The following is an 18,708-nucleotide window of genomic DNA, read 5'->3' as shown; positions in this document are numbered from 1 at the left end:
GCCGAATTGCTTCGCTGTGCTTTTAAACATTTTGTTCCAAATTAATAATCCGATAACAATTTTTATATTACCACACTAGGCATATAAATAATGCCGAAAAGTCGCATTCGACTATCACATCATTTGTATGTATAACAAAAAAAAATGCAAAGCTGCCGGACAATCGCGGCATTTCCCAAGCAGAAGTGCCTATTAACCAGAAATGGGCGGCGGGGCTACCGAGCAGAAACTGAACAAATAAACGGGTAAATTTCTATATCGGCAGCTGCGATAAAATCGTTCCAATCACACAGCACCACCTCAAGAAGTGTGGCAGAGTTCAGGGCAGCTTCAGATGCGCTACATACTGGCACAGACGTTCGTACAGACGGACGTTCCCTCATCGGAAATAGGCTTTCGTGAGTTTGCATCTGTAGTAGACGTCGTAAAAACCAGCGCATTATTTATTTTGTCCAGTTTTGGCAAGGGCGGAGGCCTATTCTCCATTAAATCTACAGTCCGGGGTCGTCATCAAAAGAAGGGGGATCCCACTCTAGGGCAGAATCTTAACTTATAAAAACATTTTCTAACAGCGGTCGCCCTTCGCCAGGCAATCGGCAAACATCTGAGTGAATTCCTGCTATGGCCAAAGCTTCTCATAAAACCCATTTGGCATTCGAAGACGAAGTAAAAGTATAGGTCTTTACATTTGTTTAACAATATCAAGCCTCACAACACGAATTGGAGGATAAGCTCGGCCAAACACTTAGCAAAACTGCAAGAACCAAAATATTGTATTATTATTACATACATACAAACATATTTTCACACATGAAAATCACGTACATAAATATGTATGTACTAGGGATGTTGCGAATGTGGAATTTTAGACATCCGCGGATGCGAATGCGGATGCGGATGCGAATGCGGATGTCATGTATTTTTAAGAAATAATTTAGGTGGGTAGATTAGGTGATTTAGGTAAATAAAAAATGGAAAGGTTAATAATTTTTAATAATCTGCCTTATCCTGAGTTTTGCCCGACAAAAAAATTCACCCGAAAATTTTTATTCCGCCCATAGTAAGTAAGTACATGAAAACCGAAAGTGAAAAGTGAACCGCTTCGGGGAAAATTAAACTCATGATAAGACTGAATGTTTTTTTAGTAATTGAATTTAAAAATTGGAACATTGTACTTAATAAAAACTTTTTGAAGGGTCGTAAATCAAACCTGCGCCACTATATAACAACTCGCTCGAGGCGAAAAACTTGAAAAGCTTGAAACTTGGCAAAATTGTAAATTCTTTTCGATTGACACTGCACCAGTTGAGAGGACTTTCAGTTATATTTATTTATTTTTATTGCGGTGCAATAATTACTTTTTGAGAATTTCATCGGGGCTGCAAATGTCGGATGTATCCACCTGACTTTCATCTTCATAATCTAGCATCATGGCACAATCGTTGTTTAAACACCGTTTTTTTTTCGAAAGAATTCTTCATTCTCATTCTTTTGGTTGTTTCGGAATTTGTCACGTCAACGGCGTTTTTCGATTTTATTTTTTATAAATCATTTTAATGCTTTACAGTTATTTTTTCCGAGTTAAATTTGGCCTAATATTTTTTATTCCGAAATAAACGTCCTATCCGGATAATAAAGAAACCGCTTATCCAAATTAAACAAATTTGGTATCATATGAAAGAGGACTGAAATAGCTTTTAAACAGAAATAACGAATGAAGGTTACCACCTCTATTTATATTTTTTTATAGCTTAATGCCAAAGAAATTCATGTAAATACATACCTGACCCAATATTTGTTCTATGGTAATTAATTAACATTTTTTATTGAAATATTTTTCAATGTGAGGCTTTCCTCGTTTCGACATTTGTGTTTTAAAGCTATATCAGTCCCCTTTCATTGGATACCAAACTTGTTTAATTTGGATAAGCGGTTTGTTTATTATCCGGAAAGTACTTTTATTTCGGAATAGAAAATGCTTGGCCAAGTTTAACTCGTAAAAAAATAACTGTAATTTTCGGTCCCTTCAATATTCGCATTCGCAAAAGATCCGCATTGATTTTTGCGAATGCGAAAGCGAATGCGAATGTGAAAATTAATGCGGAAGCTACGCGGATGCGAATGCGAATGCGAATGCGAATATTCGCAACAACCCTGGTATGTACATATGTATTAGGGATGCCAAAATATGTGGAAAATTGTGATATCGTGATTTCGGGATATTTTTTGTGTAATCCCGGCACTCACATTGAGACGTAACTTTTATAAATATGATTAAAAATTCAATAACTGAGGGAATAAAAAAAAACATTGAACAAAAATATATGTACAAAATCAACATGTTTATTATACTCCGTAAAGAAATGGTAAATGGCGAATTTTTTGCCATTTTTGCGCAATTTACTCGAAATTCGCATCCGGCTGGCATTTGTCAGAAATCATACTTCAAATTCATAAATTATTAATTCGATATTTCAAATTTTTCGGAACCTTGAAAAATACCGGGATCCCGGTATCGCGGGATTGGCATCCCTAGTATATATGTACATATATACATAAATATATAAGTATATAATTAGTAAACTGTTTACTGTCACGCACTGGTAACTTCATATCCAAACCTAAGAGATTGTGTTTCCAGCCACGAGCCGAATGGCACAGTTGTTAATGTGGCTATTTAATGGCACACTCCAATGACGAAGTTATAGAGTTCTTTTACTTCCGAGTTTTATCCAAAGTTATGACGGAAACATAAATTTCCATAATATTTTAATGAAACTCAGAAAAATACGGTGGATATCACATTAACCCTGGTATAAGGTTTGGACCATTTGGTTTAAAATTTTTAGTATTGTGTGAATAAAGAGTTTGAGGGCAAAACTTGATAAAATGTTACGTTCTTGCTACGGGTTCAGATATGCCCTTTTTATATTCATGTATGTAAGGATGGCGGAGTAAAAATTTTATTGGTTCGTAGTAGATTCGGATATGTGTCCGGCACCGGCAGAGTATATAATTGTTCTGATCTCTACATTTTCATTTTCCCTCAGATATATATTTGTTAAAAAAAAAGTAAGCGCACCTGGGCCACATTGGAGAAGTGAAACTTACATTACTTATATATTTTGTCTCATAACTAATATATACATACACACATCTGCTTTTGCTTAAGGTTATATTTTTTCTCTTTTTTCCATCTACATCCCTCTACATCTACCCCTGTTCGTTTTAATTACATTTATGTTATTCTGTTTTTCCATTATCTTAATTTTTTGTTTTTATACTCTATCGATAACAAAATCGATAATAACGTCCAACAAAATATCGATAACAAAACGAAAATATCGATAACAAAATCGATGAAAATATCGATAACAAAGTTGATAGATATCGATAACAAAATCGATAAATATCAATAACAAAATCGATAAAAATGATAACATAATCGACAAATATCGATAACAAAATCGATAAATATGGATAACATAATCAATAAATATCGATAACAAAATCGATAAATATCAATATCAAAATCGATAAAAAATATTGCTAACAAAATAGTTAAAAATATCGATTGCAAAATCGATAACAAATCGTTAAAAAAATATCGACTACAAAATCGATAAAAATATCGATTATTATATCGATAAGTTCCGAAAATATCGATAGCATAATTGATAACAATATCGATACAAATTTCGATAACAAAATCGATAAAAATATCGATAACAGAACCGATAAAAATATCGATTATGTTATCGATAAGTCTCGAGAATCCCGAAAACATCTAAAATCGGAAAAAAGTTCCCAGATTGAGTCTATGTGTCTCTCTCTATATCCTTTCCTCTTTAGTTACCATTATTTTAATCTTTCTTCCCCTATCTTCGTCTTTACTTTTATCGGTATCCTCATCCTCATCTTTGTTTTTACTTTTATGTTTATATCATTTTCTTCATCCACATATTCCCCTTCACCTTCGCCCTTATATATATAAGTAAAATGTTTAAATTTACCTAGGTCTTCATTTTTGCCTTTATCTTTACTCATCTTTGTTGTTGTTTTTATTTTTACCTTTGACTTTATCCTTTTCTTTATCTATGTACGTACTCACTTTTACTTTCATTCTTGTATTGGTCTTTTTCCAAGGTTTATTCTTTAACCTTTTAGTAGCAAGTTTTTGTTAAATTAATACCATACACTCAAGAAGCATTTGTTTCAGCCCCAATCATTTCCGTTGCACCATTTCCGTTGCATCATTTCCGTGTGCAATTTCCCCTGAATTTGCCAAATACTTCCAATCAACCAACCGCCGCTAAAGAAGTTTCGGGAATCTAATAATGGAACTGCAAAAATGTGGTACCATTTTCCGGGGATGTTATTACGAGAATAATTTTTACGGCCTTACTCATAAAAAATATAGTAGGTTTAAAGAGCTTTATAAATTGACGTTTTCGTACATTTTTCAATTTATAAACCTTTTTTAAAGCTACTTTATTTTTTATGAATAAGGGCCTTAGTTTGTAGGCATGTAAATATTTATTTTTAATATTTCAATTCAGTCAACAAAACCAAAAATACGAAAAAGGCAGCTATCATTTATATATGTACATATCTATATGTATGTATGTATATGTATGCACTTAACATCTCACTTATAAATAAAGAGCTCACGTCTTATCCCTTTGGATAACAGAACCTCATGCACCTAAGGTCCTTTATGAATTTAAAACTTACGATGATTTTTGGAGTTTTAAATAGGATCATAAAGAATAACAGCTAAAATCTGCAAAAGGGCTTTATTCTAAGGCACCACTCGGTTTATTATTTTAATAATTTACAAGAAATGTTTGCATGAGACTTGATGGGCATATTGAGGTAACGGGCTCCAAGGGTCTCTTTCCAAAGGTTCATTATACTCCAGCTAATCTCCAGACTTTTAATGCTACGTGCATATTTCTCACGGGTTCAAAAGAGTATGTATGTTTTATGTTTAAATGATATGTGTGCAACCATCATCCATGTATTGGTGTGTTATACGAATTACATATGTATACCAATACATCACATCTGCAGCAATTTCACCTGAAGCAAGCGACAACAGGTCCATCTAACCGGTAGCAAAGTTGCAGCACAACATATGTAACTACGCGTCGGCAATACTTGCGGCCGTTGCGATTTGCGTTGCAACATTGACATTGAAACCGCTATTGTCACTGCCAATGTTAACACCATTGCTGTTGATAGTGTAATAAGTGTGTGGTAGAAAGTGAATTTTAAGTGCAGCTCCAGTGTTGGATGCTGCTAGGGGCGACATTGAATAATGGCTTTAATTTCGTTTCATTTTCATTCAAGTCGAGTTATTCGTCCGTTGAGGTTGTTAGTTACATGCCGCCTCACTGCCAAGTAAAAAAAAAAAACAAAAACAAAACGTAGTGTCAAAAAAGCTATCATGAAAAGTATTGCAGCAGCTTATCATATATCCATTGCACTGGCCCTTATAGCCAAGGTTGTCACCTATACGAATAGCCCACAAGGACACTACCTAGCAAAGGTACAACGACAAAGTGAATTTAAAAAAAAACTGTTTCGAGTTTTATTCCCTTTTGTTGACCACTTCTTTCATAGAAAAACAGGTGCTTGAACCCCCCGCGCACTGCACGGCGTGTAGAAACTGTCATACAGGAATGCCAAGAGGACGTGAAGAACAAACTTATAAGAGGTAAGAATTTTTTCGGAAAATCTTTGTTTTTTTTTTAGATTTCAATGAACAACAAAAACCACTTCCCGCAGAGGCCTATCAAATGCTAAAAGAAGAAGTTTACAAAGGTTATCAACCTTTGGATGCCAATGAAGACAACATGCAGTTTATGAGAGATGTGTCCGATTCAGCGCCACATGAAGCCATAGGTCAGGTGTCAGGTGGCTCTTCAGCAGGCTCTACTGTGTCGGCTTATTCGTCATCTTCGAATGCGGGTTTTGAATTGCCGTCGGGTTACGATACCTATGAAGTTGATTCATCCAAACGACGAGTGACTCGCTTACTGCATCATATTCGTCGTATCGCACATGACCCGGCCACCAACATTATTTATCATCCCACGTTGGTGCCTTTCGAGGACAAACGGATAGCGGGCGTAAGTATTCTTCTTTATAATTCCAAAGTTTACACAATTTTAATACTCGGATATACTTACTACATATGGGCATTTCCTGGAAAGTGTGAACCATGAGCAAAAAAATAAAATTTTGCCTGGACAAAGTTTATAGATGCCAATCGATAACTAGAAATTTTTTTCTTTCATTCACCAAAATATTGGACTAATTGGTCCATTCTATTTCAAGATATTTGCGTCTTTCCAACTACATTTTCAAACATTTTTTTTTCGGAGAAATCATACCTTCCAGAAAGCCAACATAATTTTGGTACACGATTAAAAAGTTTTGGAGCTCTATACAAAAATTTAGTATAGCTTATGTTCCGTAAACTAAAATATTAGGGACCGTCTAAAGTTAAATTACAAATTTTGATTTTTTTTTTTAAATTTTAATACAAAAGCTAGTTTTGGTTACTCTTACCAGTCGCATGAAATTTTATTCGAAAAGCTATAGGATTACTGATTGTAATAAATTGCAAATCGGAACGTCCGAACGCTTCAAATAATTTTTGTTCATTTCTGCTTGTACGAAGACATGGCTTCATGACGGCTGAGAGAGCAATGAAGTGGAGACGAAATTTGAAGAAAGATGAAGAAAAGTGGGCGGAATATAAAAAAAGGGAGTTGGAAAGAAAAAAACTATGGAAGACAAATTAAAAATGATTATATCGGGGCAAAAAAGCACCAAGATGCGACCAACCTGCGCAAAAAAAAGATTCATTGAAAACAAAAAACAGGGATTAGTTTCTTCGAATTTTCGCAAGTATAAAAGTAGGCAATAAAGCCATAAAAAAAAAGTTGAAAAAGCATTAAGAAAAATTTATGAGGCAAATATGATAGTGAAAATGAGGAAGCAAAATGGGAAAATGAGGACCCCAAATTAATGAAAATTTTACAAGCCGCAGTAAGAAAAGAAACATTGTTAAGTAAGCTAGAATTGCCTGTAGCAAAGCGCTACATGGATTTGACAGTAAACGAAGCATAGCAGCTTTTTAAAAACGAATTCAAGGATTTGGACATTAGCAAAGCAAAATTTTATGCTAGCGGACCAGTATCAACGGAATTAAGGTCAATTGACACTATTTCGCATACCGTTGCGAAATAAAGTTAATTAATTTATTATTACCTTTTCAAAAGCGAAATAAAATCGATTGACATTATTGCCGCGCCGCGCAGCGCTCACGCCAAATTTTTGTTGACTTCATTTCGCTTTTGGAGAGGAAATAATGTCAATTGACTTTATTTCGCACTTGTATGCGAAATAGTGTTAATTGACCTTATTTCCATTGATCTTGTTACCTGTCACCCACTAGCTACTCAGGCCTGCTTTGTATTATTTACAATAAAACCTCATATTCGCCTTAAAAAACGAGTGTTTTTAAATTCTTAAACAAAAATTGTATCTCATTGGAAAAAATCGGAACGCCCGAACGGGAACGTCCGAACATTAAACATCGCACATGGGGGTACTTAGCCGATTTATGCGGCCAAAATTATTTGTATGAATATTTCAACTCGAAATGTTTAGAAAATACGTGTTTTGACATATAGAATTGTAAATGTTTAAAATCAACTAAATATAGGTTAAAACATTAACAGAGTTGCCACCTGTTAAAAAACTTTGTTCAATTAGCTAAATTAATTGCTGCAATATGGGTATCAATGGAAATGGGTTTGAAAAGGCTTCATCTCTAAGCAATCGACTTGGGTTCAAAAAATCAAATTCAAATTTAATTTAAGGAATTAATTAATTCAAATATGTATCACAGTATAGGTAAGAAATTAGTGTTTTCGAAGTGCAATTAATGCGGCAGTGTTACTTTTTATGAAGGAGCACCACATTCTACACGAAAATTTGGGCGACTCTGCCTACATCAACGTTCGAGGAACAAAATTTTGACAAACAGTTACTCGTCATTGGAAAATCAAAAGCAACATACAAATTTTTACCGCGCAATTTCTGCAGCATTTTACAAAATTCTCAGTTGAGCATCAGTGACATGTCATCAGGAAAGCAAGTCTGCAATATTGCCGTAATTATTGCGTAGCTCGAACGCACCCAATGTAATAAAACTACATTTTTGTAATAATAAAAGTCTTATTTATTGTTAAGAGAACTTTGTATGTATTAACTTTGGTGTAAATTAGCGTCCTCAATTACTCAATTATCGGAGTTTTCGTATTTTCAACGTATTGCTTTTCCATACCAAGTAAGTAGTTAAGTGCACCGAGTTTGGTACAAATTGATAAAGAGAGAGAGATACATTGTGTTGAAGTTAGATAGATAGATAGATTAAGTAGAGGTATGCACTGCGACCAAATGATCTATTGTGCCCTCGACTGTTTAGAGTACCTCATCTAGTCCCAGAGAACCCAAAAATTTAAGGAGATCTCCGGGGGCTAGCGATTGTAAGACTTCCTCGCTTGGCCAGAGTTGGCCTAGGTGTCTCTCCCGTCTTCTCGCAACTGCCTCGCATTCGCGAAGCAGATGCAGAGGGGTCTCCTCAGTCACATCGCAGAACCGACATAGGTCGTGCTGAAGTTATTCCACGAATCGATTTTGAGTGAATTACCTTCAGTAGTTATTGATTTATCGCAGTTTTCACATTCCTGTAAATTACCGTTATATGGGAAGTGGGCGTGGTTATCGCCCGATTTCAAGAATTTTTTAGCAGTTACGTTAGATATAGCCTAAGCAAGGCTCATACCGAGTTTGGTACGGATTAGTGAAGCGGATAGGTACTGTGATACAGCATTTCATCGTAAGTGGGCGGCGCCACTCCCATTTACTAAAAATTTTAAAAATAATCCTATATTGTTCCAAAATTTTACTTCACATACCAATTTTCAACAATTTGGATACAATATTTGCTGAAATATCGCAGATTAATCTAAATTGAAATTTATCTAAATTCAAACGTTTGTATACCCAAAACTATTTCTTTAATCATCACTTACATATATAACACCAATATAAAGGAAAACAAATGTTTATTCCGAAATGTATAACATAATTGGGTTCGCCTTACATTCCCGCAGATTTCCAGCAACAGGACCGAAAGGTCCTATAAAACAGGACTTTTGCTAATATCTCGAAAACTATTTATTTTAAATTAAATGGATTCATATTCTAGTTCAGCGGCCTAAAATTCATTTAAAAAGTTTAGTTTTAGTATTAAAATAGATCTAAAGTTACTAGTTACGTTTTTAGATTTTTCCTTAATACATTTTCTATGTAAAGAAATACCACTTACCTGCGGGCAATCTTTTCACACTAGATTAGCCTAATTTCCAGGCTTTCAATTGAACAAAGAATAATAACGCGATTTCTCCCGGGGATACACCAAAATCCTTAATATTCAACAAAAATTAGAAAAACAAAATACTCGTTGTAAACCGCTCTTTTCGTTACATTTAAATTGCACCTTTGCTTAACAAAATGATAAAAAAAATAACACTTAAATGCATTATCACCATCTGTATGCGGATCCATCACTACTTTTTAAGAATACAGTGCAGAAATCTAAACATTAACTTAAAACGATCTTTCTAGAGAGCGAAAATTTGTTTATAATATTCTGTTTCCGGTCAACGGTGAGCGTTCGCTGTGGAAGTTAGAAAATGGAGGTGGACTGGGAAATGATATTTGGAATGTTCTCTATCGAATGTGACTAATTTCTTAAGTTTTCTTCAAAATTTTGATAAATTAATTTTTGGCCGCCTAAATCGTTCAAATGCCCCTATCTGCATCGTTGGATATTTGGTTTAAGTTGACGCAATGGTTATGGCTGCTTATTGTTCTAAGAACCATTCATACATAAGTACGGTGACCATCCGTTCTGTTTTTTGCAGGACCGTACTGTTTTTCGAAGGTCGGCCCTGCGTAGTTTTTCAAACCTGAAAAACCTGAAAATGTACTGATTTTTTCCAAGTGTCCTGCATTTGTCCCGCATTTTATTCGTTATTTCAAAATTATCGGACAATGGATGGATTTCAAAAAAGTGTTTTTTGGTACTTTTCGTAGCTTTTCTTCAAAAATCTCCAAATCAACGTAAGCGACTTACAGCTCGAAGGGTATTGATGTGCCTCTTCCCAAAATATATAACTTGTGGCGACTTCAATGAAAATTATTAGTGCTACAGGCGACCATTTGCATTTTGTCTTCAAAGCCGAAAAAGTGAGATTTTCAATCAAATACGCAGTTTCATTTGATTATTTTTTTCATTATTTTAAAAAATCGATAAAGAAGATATATCATTACAGTAAATTTTGAGCCAAAGATAATGAAAATCGGATTAGAAATGTAGATGCTATGGAGCGCAACCTGCACAAATTATATATTTTTGTAAAGGGCACTTTGTAACTCGCCGTTTACGTCGATTCATGACGTCGATTTTTGACAAATAACTGCGAAAAGTACCAAAAAAAAAAACAAAAAATGAAGGGTATTGTTTTCGTTTTGAACGACTCAAAATTTGCCTATAAAATAACCTTTTAAAGATTTTCACTTTTCGTGTAAGCTATTGTAATTATAATATGTTTTACTATACTTTGATAAATATTCATGTAAAAAAGATTAATAACGATGAAGAAAACGTGATTCATTTTTAAAGTTTAAAATGTATTAAGAATTTAGAATCATAAATACTCTTTTGATATTTTTGTACTACGTAAATATATGTAGGCATATTTTTGAAAAATTTTCCTTCATTTTGAATCCATATTTATGGTCACCGTATACATAAGTGTCTCCAAATGGAACGTCCGTAACGCAGGAAACACTCCCCATATATGAATGTGCTGTTTACAGATATAGGAACAATGAGTTTGAGTGGCAATGATATGGGGTCCTTGAAGCTCCTAAATTTATTCTGAAATGTACACATTGCAGTATTAGTAAAATTTAACTGATTACCGAAAAATATAGCGAAATTTCATTTGCATTACCATTAAATTTATGCTGGCTACTGAAAATATTACTGATACTTAAAAGTCAATTCACAACCACATAATTTTTAACCACCAGTAAACATTAATATCGATGTAGTATCGCCATTTAATGATTGATATATTAATCAGCCGATATTTTTTCGGTTAATATCGATATCACCAATATCAATTGACTTTATGAGCGATATCGAGTGTAGCCGAGGTGCACTCATTTCACGGTTCAATTAGCCGATAATATGTCATTGAGTAAAAAAAACAAGATTTGTTGCATACATATGTACACACACATACAGACAGTGGCGGTCAAAAATGGATGAATGGTGTTTCGTTTTTAATATTTACAATGTTTTTCAAACTAGAATTTCATGCTTCAACAAAAACTATATAAATCACACTTTCAAACGTTGTAACGAACTTAGAAAAATTCCAAAATTTTTTTTCTAAATTTCGGGTTTTTTAATTCTTTTGGTATGCAACATTTAAACACTTTTTGGGTATACAGTTAACAGCCTTATAAAAATCTAGTAGAATAAGTGCAAATTTTGACCGGCGAAAAAATTGCATTGATTTTCAAAATTTTTTGACGGCATTTTGCTTTTTTTTCCATGCATGTGTTCTAAAAAATTTTTATTAAAAAGTTCAAAATTAAGAAAAAAACTTGTGGAGTTTTTATAAAAATAATATCAAAAAAATTTTAGCGTTTTTAGTTTTTTCTTTTGTCTCGGAGTTTCTTAAAAGGACTTTCAAATTTCAAAAGCCGTATGATTAATTCAAACAATTATAAAAAATTACTGCGATGTAGGATAATAATGTGGATACCAAATGAAAGAGAAAATTCTGTAGAATTAAAAAAAAAATATATGTTTTTTCACCTGGCCGTATAGGTAGTGAAAATGCCCTAATGTTAATGGAATTAACTTTATTTTTGAAGCTACTTAATAAAGTTAAAAGGGTAAAGTTCGAGGATGTTTTCGTGTGTATATTCGTCCTTAACATACAAATTTATCAAAAATACATATTACAAAGTTTAAGGATATTCAAAGGTAAATTTTTAAAAGTACTTTTTCGGTACCTATTAGTCCTTATGCACCAAAAGATTTAAACTGTTTTATTTCTTTTATATGATACCCATATTGCAATGAATTTTTTAAATAATTTTTTGAATCAATCATATCTTTAGAATTTCAAAGTTCTTTTAATAAAAATCCTGACTTCAGGGGAAAATACTAAAAGCGTAGTTTTACTATTATTGGCCCTAGTTTCGGGAGTATATTGATTTTTTTTTTTTTTTGTGCACGATGTAATAACTATGTATTAGGGTGCAAGAGCATTTGACGGTAACCTATCACCCCTATTTTCACTTTCGTCATAATTTAGCCCTTGTGCCCTTCTTGCATCAATTGCTCCGTTTTTATTATTTCTTTAAGTAGATAAATAAAGTATACAATTTAGAGAAATGACTTGACACTTGTCAATTTTTAGGGCCTTTGAGCCACGTCTTTCCGTTATCCGTGTTTTTATAACCAAAGTCACATTTCTAGCGGAGTCTTGCTTTGTAGCCTAACAAACAATTTTCTGCATACAAATAAAGCGCAGTCTATTATAACTACATACATACATACATACATATACTATGTATATCATACATATCGTCGCTTAATGTACAAAACCGCGTATCAACAAAATGCAGAACCGCGTATGTGAGGTTACATAAATTATTTTCTAGAGAGTAAAAGCATTCATATTTCAAAATGGTTTTCTTTTTTATAAAGCAATCGTATTTCTGGCTAGTATATTTCAGGATGAATGGCTAAGGATTGAGGCAAGAGCTTGAGTGTGACCAAGTCCAATTTTTGGCAAAAAAAAATAATGTCAGTTACGCGGTTTTGTACTTTAAACGACGACATGTATGTACATTAGAGTGGTCCAAAAAAATTAAGTTCGAATTTTAATGCCGGCACCCCCTAGGATTGTTCTATATCGAAAAAAATATACCCCTATTTTTTATTTTGAAATCAAAAAATATTTAGGGGGTGCTCAAAGCAACCAAAGTTTTCCATGTATTTTATATGGAGAAAAAACCATTTTTCGTAGAAATGGTATAAAACTCTTAAAAATCAATATTTTTCAATCGGAAAACTGTGGTTCTCTTCAGGAGACTTCCAGTATTAATGTCCAATTGTTTATTTTTTATGATTAAAGATTTTTCCATTGCATTTTCTAGGGGTTTTGGTGGACCTATAAGATATAGTTACTATGAAAAAATGGTTAAAGAGACAATTGCGTATTATTACTGGGAATCTCCTGAAGATAAGAAAAGTTTTCCGATCGCAAACTGTTGTTTTTCAAGAATTCTACACTATTTCTACGAAAAGTTGTTTTCCCCCATATAAAATACATGGAAAACTTTGAGCGCTTTGAGCACTCCCTTTTTTTTAATAAAAATATAGGGGTATATTTTTTTCGATAAAGAACAATCCTAGGGGGTAGCGGCATTAAAAATCCGACCTTATTTTTTTTACATACATTTTTGGACCACTTTAATGTACATATATGAAAGTTTTCGGGTGTATTTATGTTTTATTTGATTAATCGCGTCACAGATTTAGAATTTTTGAAAACGGGAATTACCGAACGTCCTACATACGCGTTCATACTTATGTATGTATGTATGTACATGGTACATATGTACATATCGCACACCGTCTACAAAAGAGTCACAACTCAAAATAATAGGTTCGTCAGAAAATTCGAAAAACTTTTTCGTAGCAAATCCTAATCATATGGGCAAGGGCGACTTTACCTTGGTTCTTTTAACAAATTATAACAAAAATTTGCTCCAGCTGTTGCAGAAAGGTAACGAAAAGCTCTGTGTACATTACTAGCGCATAATCTCAAAAATGCCAAATTTAGTGTTGTGACTATTTTGAAGACGGTGTGCGATATGTGAGTTTTTATAGCCCCGTTTGCCTCGTAAGACCTTTGCCGCTATCTTCATTTTCCATTGACTTCTAGTGATAGAAATTCATGCAAACGCCTCTTAAAAAGAGGCAGTCGCAAATGATCATTGCTACAAAAAAAAATTCATGGTTCTTTTAATATCAAAACAAAACAAACAATGCCCGCAAATTCACACGTTTTTTACTAGTTCGCCATAATTTGTGTGCTTTTAGAAGTTACTACACACAATAAGAAAATTTAAAAAAGGTTCCATCGGTGGTCACTGATCAGTGATCACGCTGCTCTTTATTAATTGTTTAAGAGCTTGATATTATTTTTTATAAGAGAGCCTCATCAATAATTTTATTTTTATTTCAGTGCCTACTGCACTGTGTCTATGCGAAAAACAACGCAATCGACGGATTTGGATGGCCTACACTAGACGGCCTAGTGGACTTTTATTCGGAGGGAGTGAACGAACATGGCTTTTTCATGGCTACTTTGCGTTCTGTGAACCTTTGTCTGCGGGCAGTGACCATCAAGTACCAGGTGAATCGTCGCAAATTGCCTGAGCGAGGAGAAAGTTGCGATTTGGCATTCGACGTCTTTGACTGCATTTCAGACCAAATAACGGGTTATTGCTTGGACCAATATAAGTAATACGTTCCCAACGCAAAGAAAGTCCATAAAATATTTTCTGGAGGAACCTTTTTTGATATCTATAGCATGTAAACATCAAAACATTTTATGTACTTACTTATGTGCATCGGTATATAAATTCATCAGTTTAGCAAATCAACTGAACGGTATTTGTTATTATCTACAAATTATATTCAAATTAAAGTATATAATTGCACATACATACATACATACTTCTAAGATCTCTATAGCCACTCCGTGGCCAAAATAATTAAGAGTAATATCTTTGGTCCTATAGTCAGAATATGTATGAGACGGTATTATGTGCCATTTGTTAAATTAGGGTACATACATACATACATATATGTAACTAAGATAGGGCGCTAAAAACCTGAAAACCTAGTGTGGAGTTCTATTCCCAGTATTTTGCTATGCATATGTACATATGTACTTTTAATTGTACATTCATAGGTATGTATGTTCTTGTACTTGTACCTAGATATGTATTAAAGTCATGACCAGGGTTGCCACTTTGCTAAATTGTTACCAAAATTGGTAGAAAAAATTTAGGTTGGTAAGAAGGTACATAAATATTTTCTCATTTTGGTAGATTTTTGATGAACTTTCCGTTCCCGATTTATTTTTCGTAGTTATATTTAAATATATTATAAATTTCTTTGCTTACTTTTTATGTAATTACATACATACGTATAAATGTATATCGATATAAGGCGAACCTATCGCGCTCCATTCAAAACTAATTTTACTGGAATCCCGAGGAGCTTTTGATTGCCTAAATATTTTAAATGATTATTTAAATATAAAGAAAAAATTAACAGGTATGTAATTACGCACTATGATTGTTCGCAGAAAAATTAAATCAACGCCATTTTTTATCAATGAAAAAAAAATTAAAATCAACGAAAATTTTAAGCAGCACATTGTTGGCTATACTCAAATAGTATTTGCTTTAAAACTCCATACCTTAAATTGTTCTAAAAATTCAGAGTAAAAAATTCGAAATTTAGACGAAAATTTTTGGAACTTTTCTATATGTTGTATATAGTTTGAATCCTCGATTTTTATGGATTTAGTTAAAGCAATAAAAAAAATTTTCTCGAAAAATATTGCAAATATTAAGAAAATCACTTTTTTCAGTCACTGTATTTGTCTATAATAACTCGAGTTGAAGTTTTTCAAATAATGAAGTTCAATTGGGCACGTTCAGAAGGCGCAACAGGTCAGTAACTGTTGCGGTTTTACCTTCTGAACGCGTTGTGTGTACTTCTGATCAACTGAACAGTTGCGAGTTAGATGATCGTAATGTTTTTCTGGTCATTTGAGACAATATGTTGTTGAGAGTTGAATTTGACAGCTAATGCATCAAGCCGTTCAGAAGACGCAGAAACGGTTGCGCTCAACTGCTGCGTCTTCTGAACCTACCCATTGTTGCCTTTAGTTTCATCAATTCCGCTTTTGGTTAAAGGAAACTGAGAATAAGCCAATAATACTACTCAAATACCGCATAACTAGTTAAATAAAAAGTTCTTAAAAACAAATTTAATTCCTTATTGAAATAACTAAAAAAAACTATAGTTTTAATTAAAATAAATCAAAAAATAACAAAACAATAGTTTTTATTAAAATAATTATAAAAAAGTGATTGGTAGATATTTCCCAGATTTGGTATATTTTTTTCAAGTGGATGGTAAATATTTTTTTCCGCAGTGGCAACCCTGGTCTTGACGCATATAATAAATATTTTAAAAGAAGACAGTTCAATATTTGCTTTTATATTAAAATATCATTAATGTTGCCGCCACGAAGTTTTCATGCAAATGAACATGTAGCTGTCAAACTACCAAATTGCCGGCAATAGATGGCAAGATATAAGCTCGGCCGCACTTATGGGTTTTAAGCTTTTTTTTATATTATTATAATCATTACATTTTTGTAAGAACTATACAACATATATATAAAGTACGTATAGCAAATTAGAGGGAATTTGCTATTAAATGAGATCAAAATTTTCAAAATCCATTCATTCGTTTTTGAGAAATCTTGATTTCAAAAATTGCTTATTTTGAAATTTAACCTTTGATAATTCTTGTTGTTGTTGTTTGCCCAAAAAAATAAGTATACCGTTATACTCAGCTCAATCATCTCTATCGATTTCAATATTTCTTTTTTTAATTTGAGATTTGGAGCCCAACTGCATTTATGCCAAACAATTATTCATTCCATCACGCATGTTATGAATCTGGCTCGGTATAAAATCTGCCAATTTTAATTCTCTTCGGGAGAAGTGGCAGCCCTAATTGTGTATGTTCAACCTGCAGTTTTGTGCCATTTGATTAGATCTGGCTACACCATTTGTCAGCTGTCAAATCCTAATCGGTTTTCGTTGGGCGACTTGGTTTTGAGGACAGATTTCAGGTAAAAGTGGTAAAAAATTATAAAATAATTTGCCCAAGACATAACTGTGCCGTTAACTTAAAGTTCTTACTCTCGCTGTATTTTTAATTTACGGCTTTGTGGAGCTTGCTGGAATTTAAGTCGTAAGGTAAAGTGGAGACACTTTCGAATCATTGTCGCTGTGATTGGAAAGTAGTTGACGTATATTTTTCTAAAAAAGAAAGTGTGCCTTTTATTCGGTCCAAAAAAAAAAAATCTTCGGTTATAATTGGTAAGAAAATTGGGATTTGATCCATATTATTGTATTAAATACTTCGCAGATAAATTTATGGCAAAATTGTGTTTTTTTCAACGCCTTCATTTCGTCATCCAGACTTACATAATACGAATATATGTATGTATTTACTTGTGTATATATTTGGGGCTGATGGGAAATAAGATCGGAGGAGGCACGGCTACTGCGTTTGACGATACGTAGACGCAGTGTTTTCCACAATACATAAAGGTAAATATGTGAATGGAATTGGAAAAAGATGTTGGTTGAAATGTAAAGAGCAACCTTGAAACATTGGCTTTCAAAATAGATACCAGAGTTTCAGTGCCACATATATGTATGTACATACCTATGTATGTATACATAGCTCAGCCAACTTTGTGGGTTATAGGGAATTTACATGATTCAACTTTCACAGGCGATTAGTTGAACCAAAAGCTGAACGAAAGTAGGCAGCCGACCAACTTCATTGGAAGCGATAAGTTGAAAGGCCGTTTACACCAGGCGATTGTTGCATTCAACTAAAAATCGTCTCATGTAAATTCCCTATTAATGTGAACTGTTCGGAAGCACACCGCATAGCTAGGCCATTATAATGTCAAGATAATTTATTAAACCAGTGGTATGTCCATTGGTGCTGTATGCTGTAAGCGTGGGCAGAAAGGGAAACGAGAGCGATGGCATCACTTTTTTTAAAAATTAAACACTCGAGCGTTGATATCTCCCATAGCGAACCTGGGAACCCATATAACCCTAAGAACTCTATTTTTTGAAAAATAAAAGTGTCCTTTTATAAATTTTGCGAAAAAAGTATTTTATTGTTTATTTTGCACATATTTTAACTTAAGTTTATTAAAAAATTTGAATCCTTATTTGTATTTGCCATCAGTGTAAACTTTGGGAGATGAGTACATGCGGAACAAGTCTTTTTCAGGTGTATTTTTTCTTAGACTGTTTAAAAACACAAAGAAAAAAGAAAAAAATGTATAGGGTTGGACGAATGAATGGTCGTCCTGGTCACCAGTTCCGAGTCTATTCCATTGCTACTTATTGCATTGAGGAAATTAGACTATGGTTACAGAAGATATGGAATAAATTAGCCGATGAACACTTGCGCTTTTCTCTCAAAGTGTTAAAATTAAAGTAAAATATGTACAAAATTAAGTATAAAATACTTGTTTCACAAAATCCATAAAGGACCCTTTTATTTAAAAAAAAAAAAACGTGGGCCTCACGTATTCGCCGCCACCCTGTACATATCGCACGTTTAATAATAAATATAGAGATTTAATTCAAAATTTCATTTCAACATACAATTAACAAGCTTGAGATGGA

General features: G+C 33.4%; 2 protein-coding genes across 7 annotated transcripts in view; both read left to right on the top strand.

Moving 5' to 3' along the window:
- Positions 1 to 5,032: 5,032 nt before the first annotated feature.
- On the top strand, positions 5,033 to 15,197 carry LOC118747491. The gene is made up of 4 exons (XM_036481543.1): positions 5,033 to 5,551; positions 5,626 to 5,719; positions 5,791 to 6,134; positions 14,424 to 15,197. Exons 1-4 carry the CDS (start codon positions 5,450 to 5,452, stop codon positions 14,703 to 14,705), a joined length of 822 nt encoding a protein of 273 aa, XP_036337436.1. The 5' UTR covers positions 5,033 to 5,449; the 3' UTR covers positions 14,706 to 15,197.
- Positions 15,198 to 17,029: 1,832 nt separating this feature from the next.
- Positions 17,030 to 18,708, top strand: part of LOC118748184 (2-oxoglutarate dehydrogenase, mitochondrial) — a 32,480-nt gene continuing 30,801 nt past the window's right edge. For 3 of the 6 annotated variants that reach the window (XM_036482555.1, XM_036482557.1, XM_036482549.1), the window contains exon 1: positions 17,030 to 17,120. The gene's annotated coding sequence lies outside the window, so the exon portion shown is untranslated. The other 3 variants (XM_036482556.1, XM_036482552.1, XM_036482553.1) reach the window with 2 other exon arrangements.

The sequence above is a fragment of the Rhagoletis pomonella genome, unplaced genomic scaffold (genome assembly GCF_013731165.1).
Source record: "Rhagoletis pomonella isolate Grant_MI unplaced genomic scaffold, Rhpom_1.0 Rhpom_scaffold_00012, whole genome shotgun sequence".
NCBI lineage: Eukaryota > Metazoa > Arthropoda > Insecta > Diptera > Tephritidae > Rhagoletis > Rhagoletis pomonella.
The sequence above is the reverse complement of the archived record's forward strand: the minus strand, read 5'-3'. Positions and strand labels throughout refer to the sequence as shown.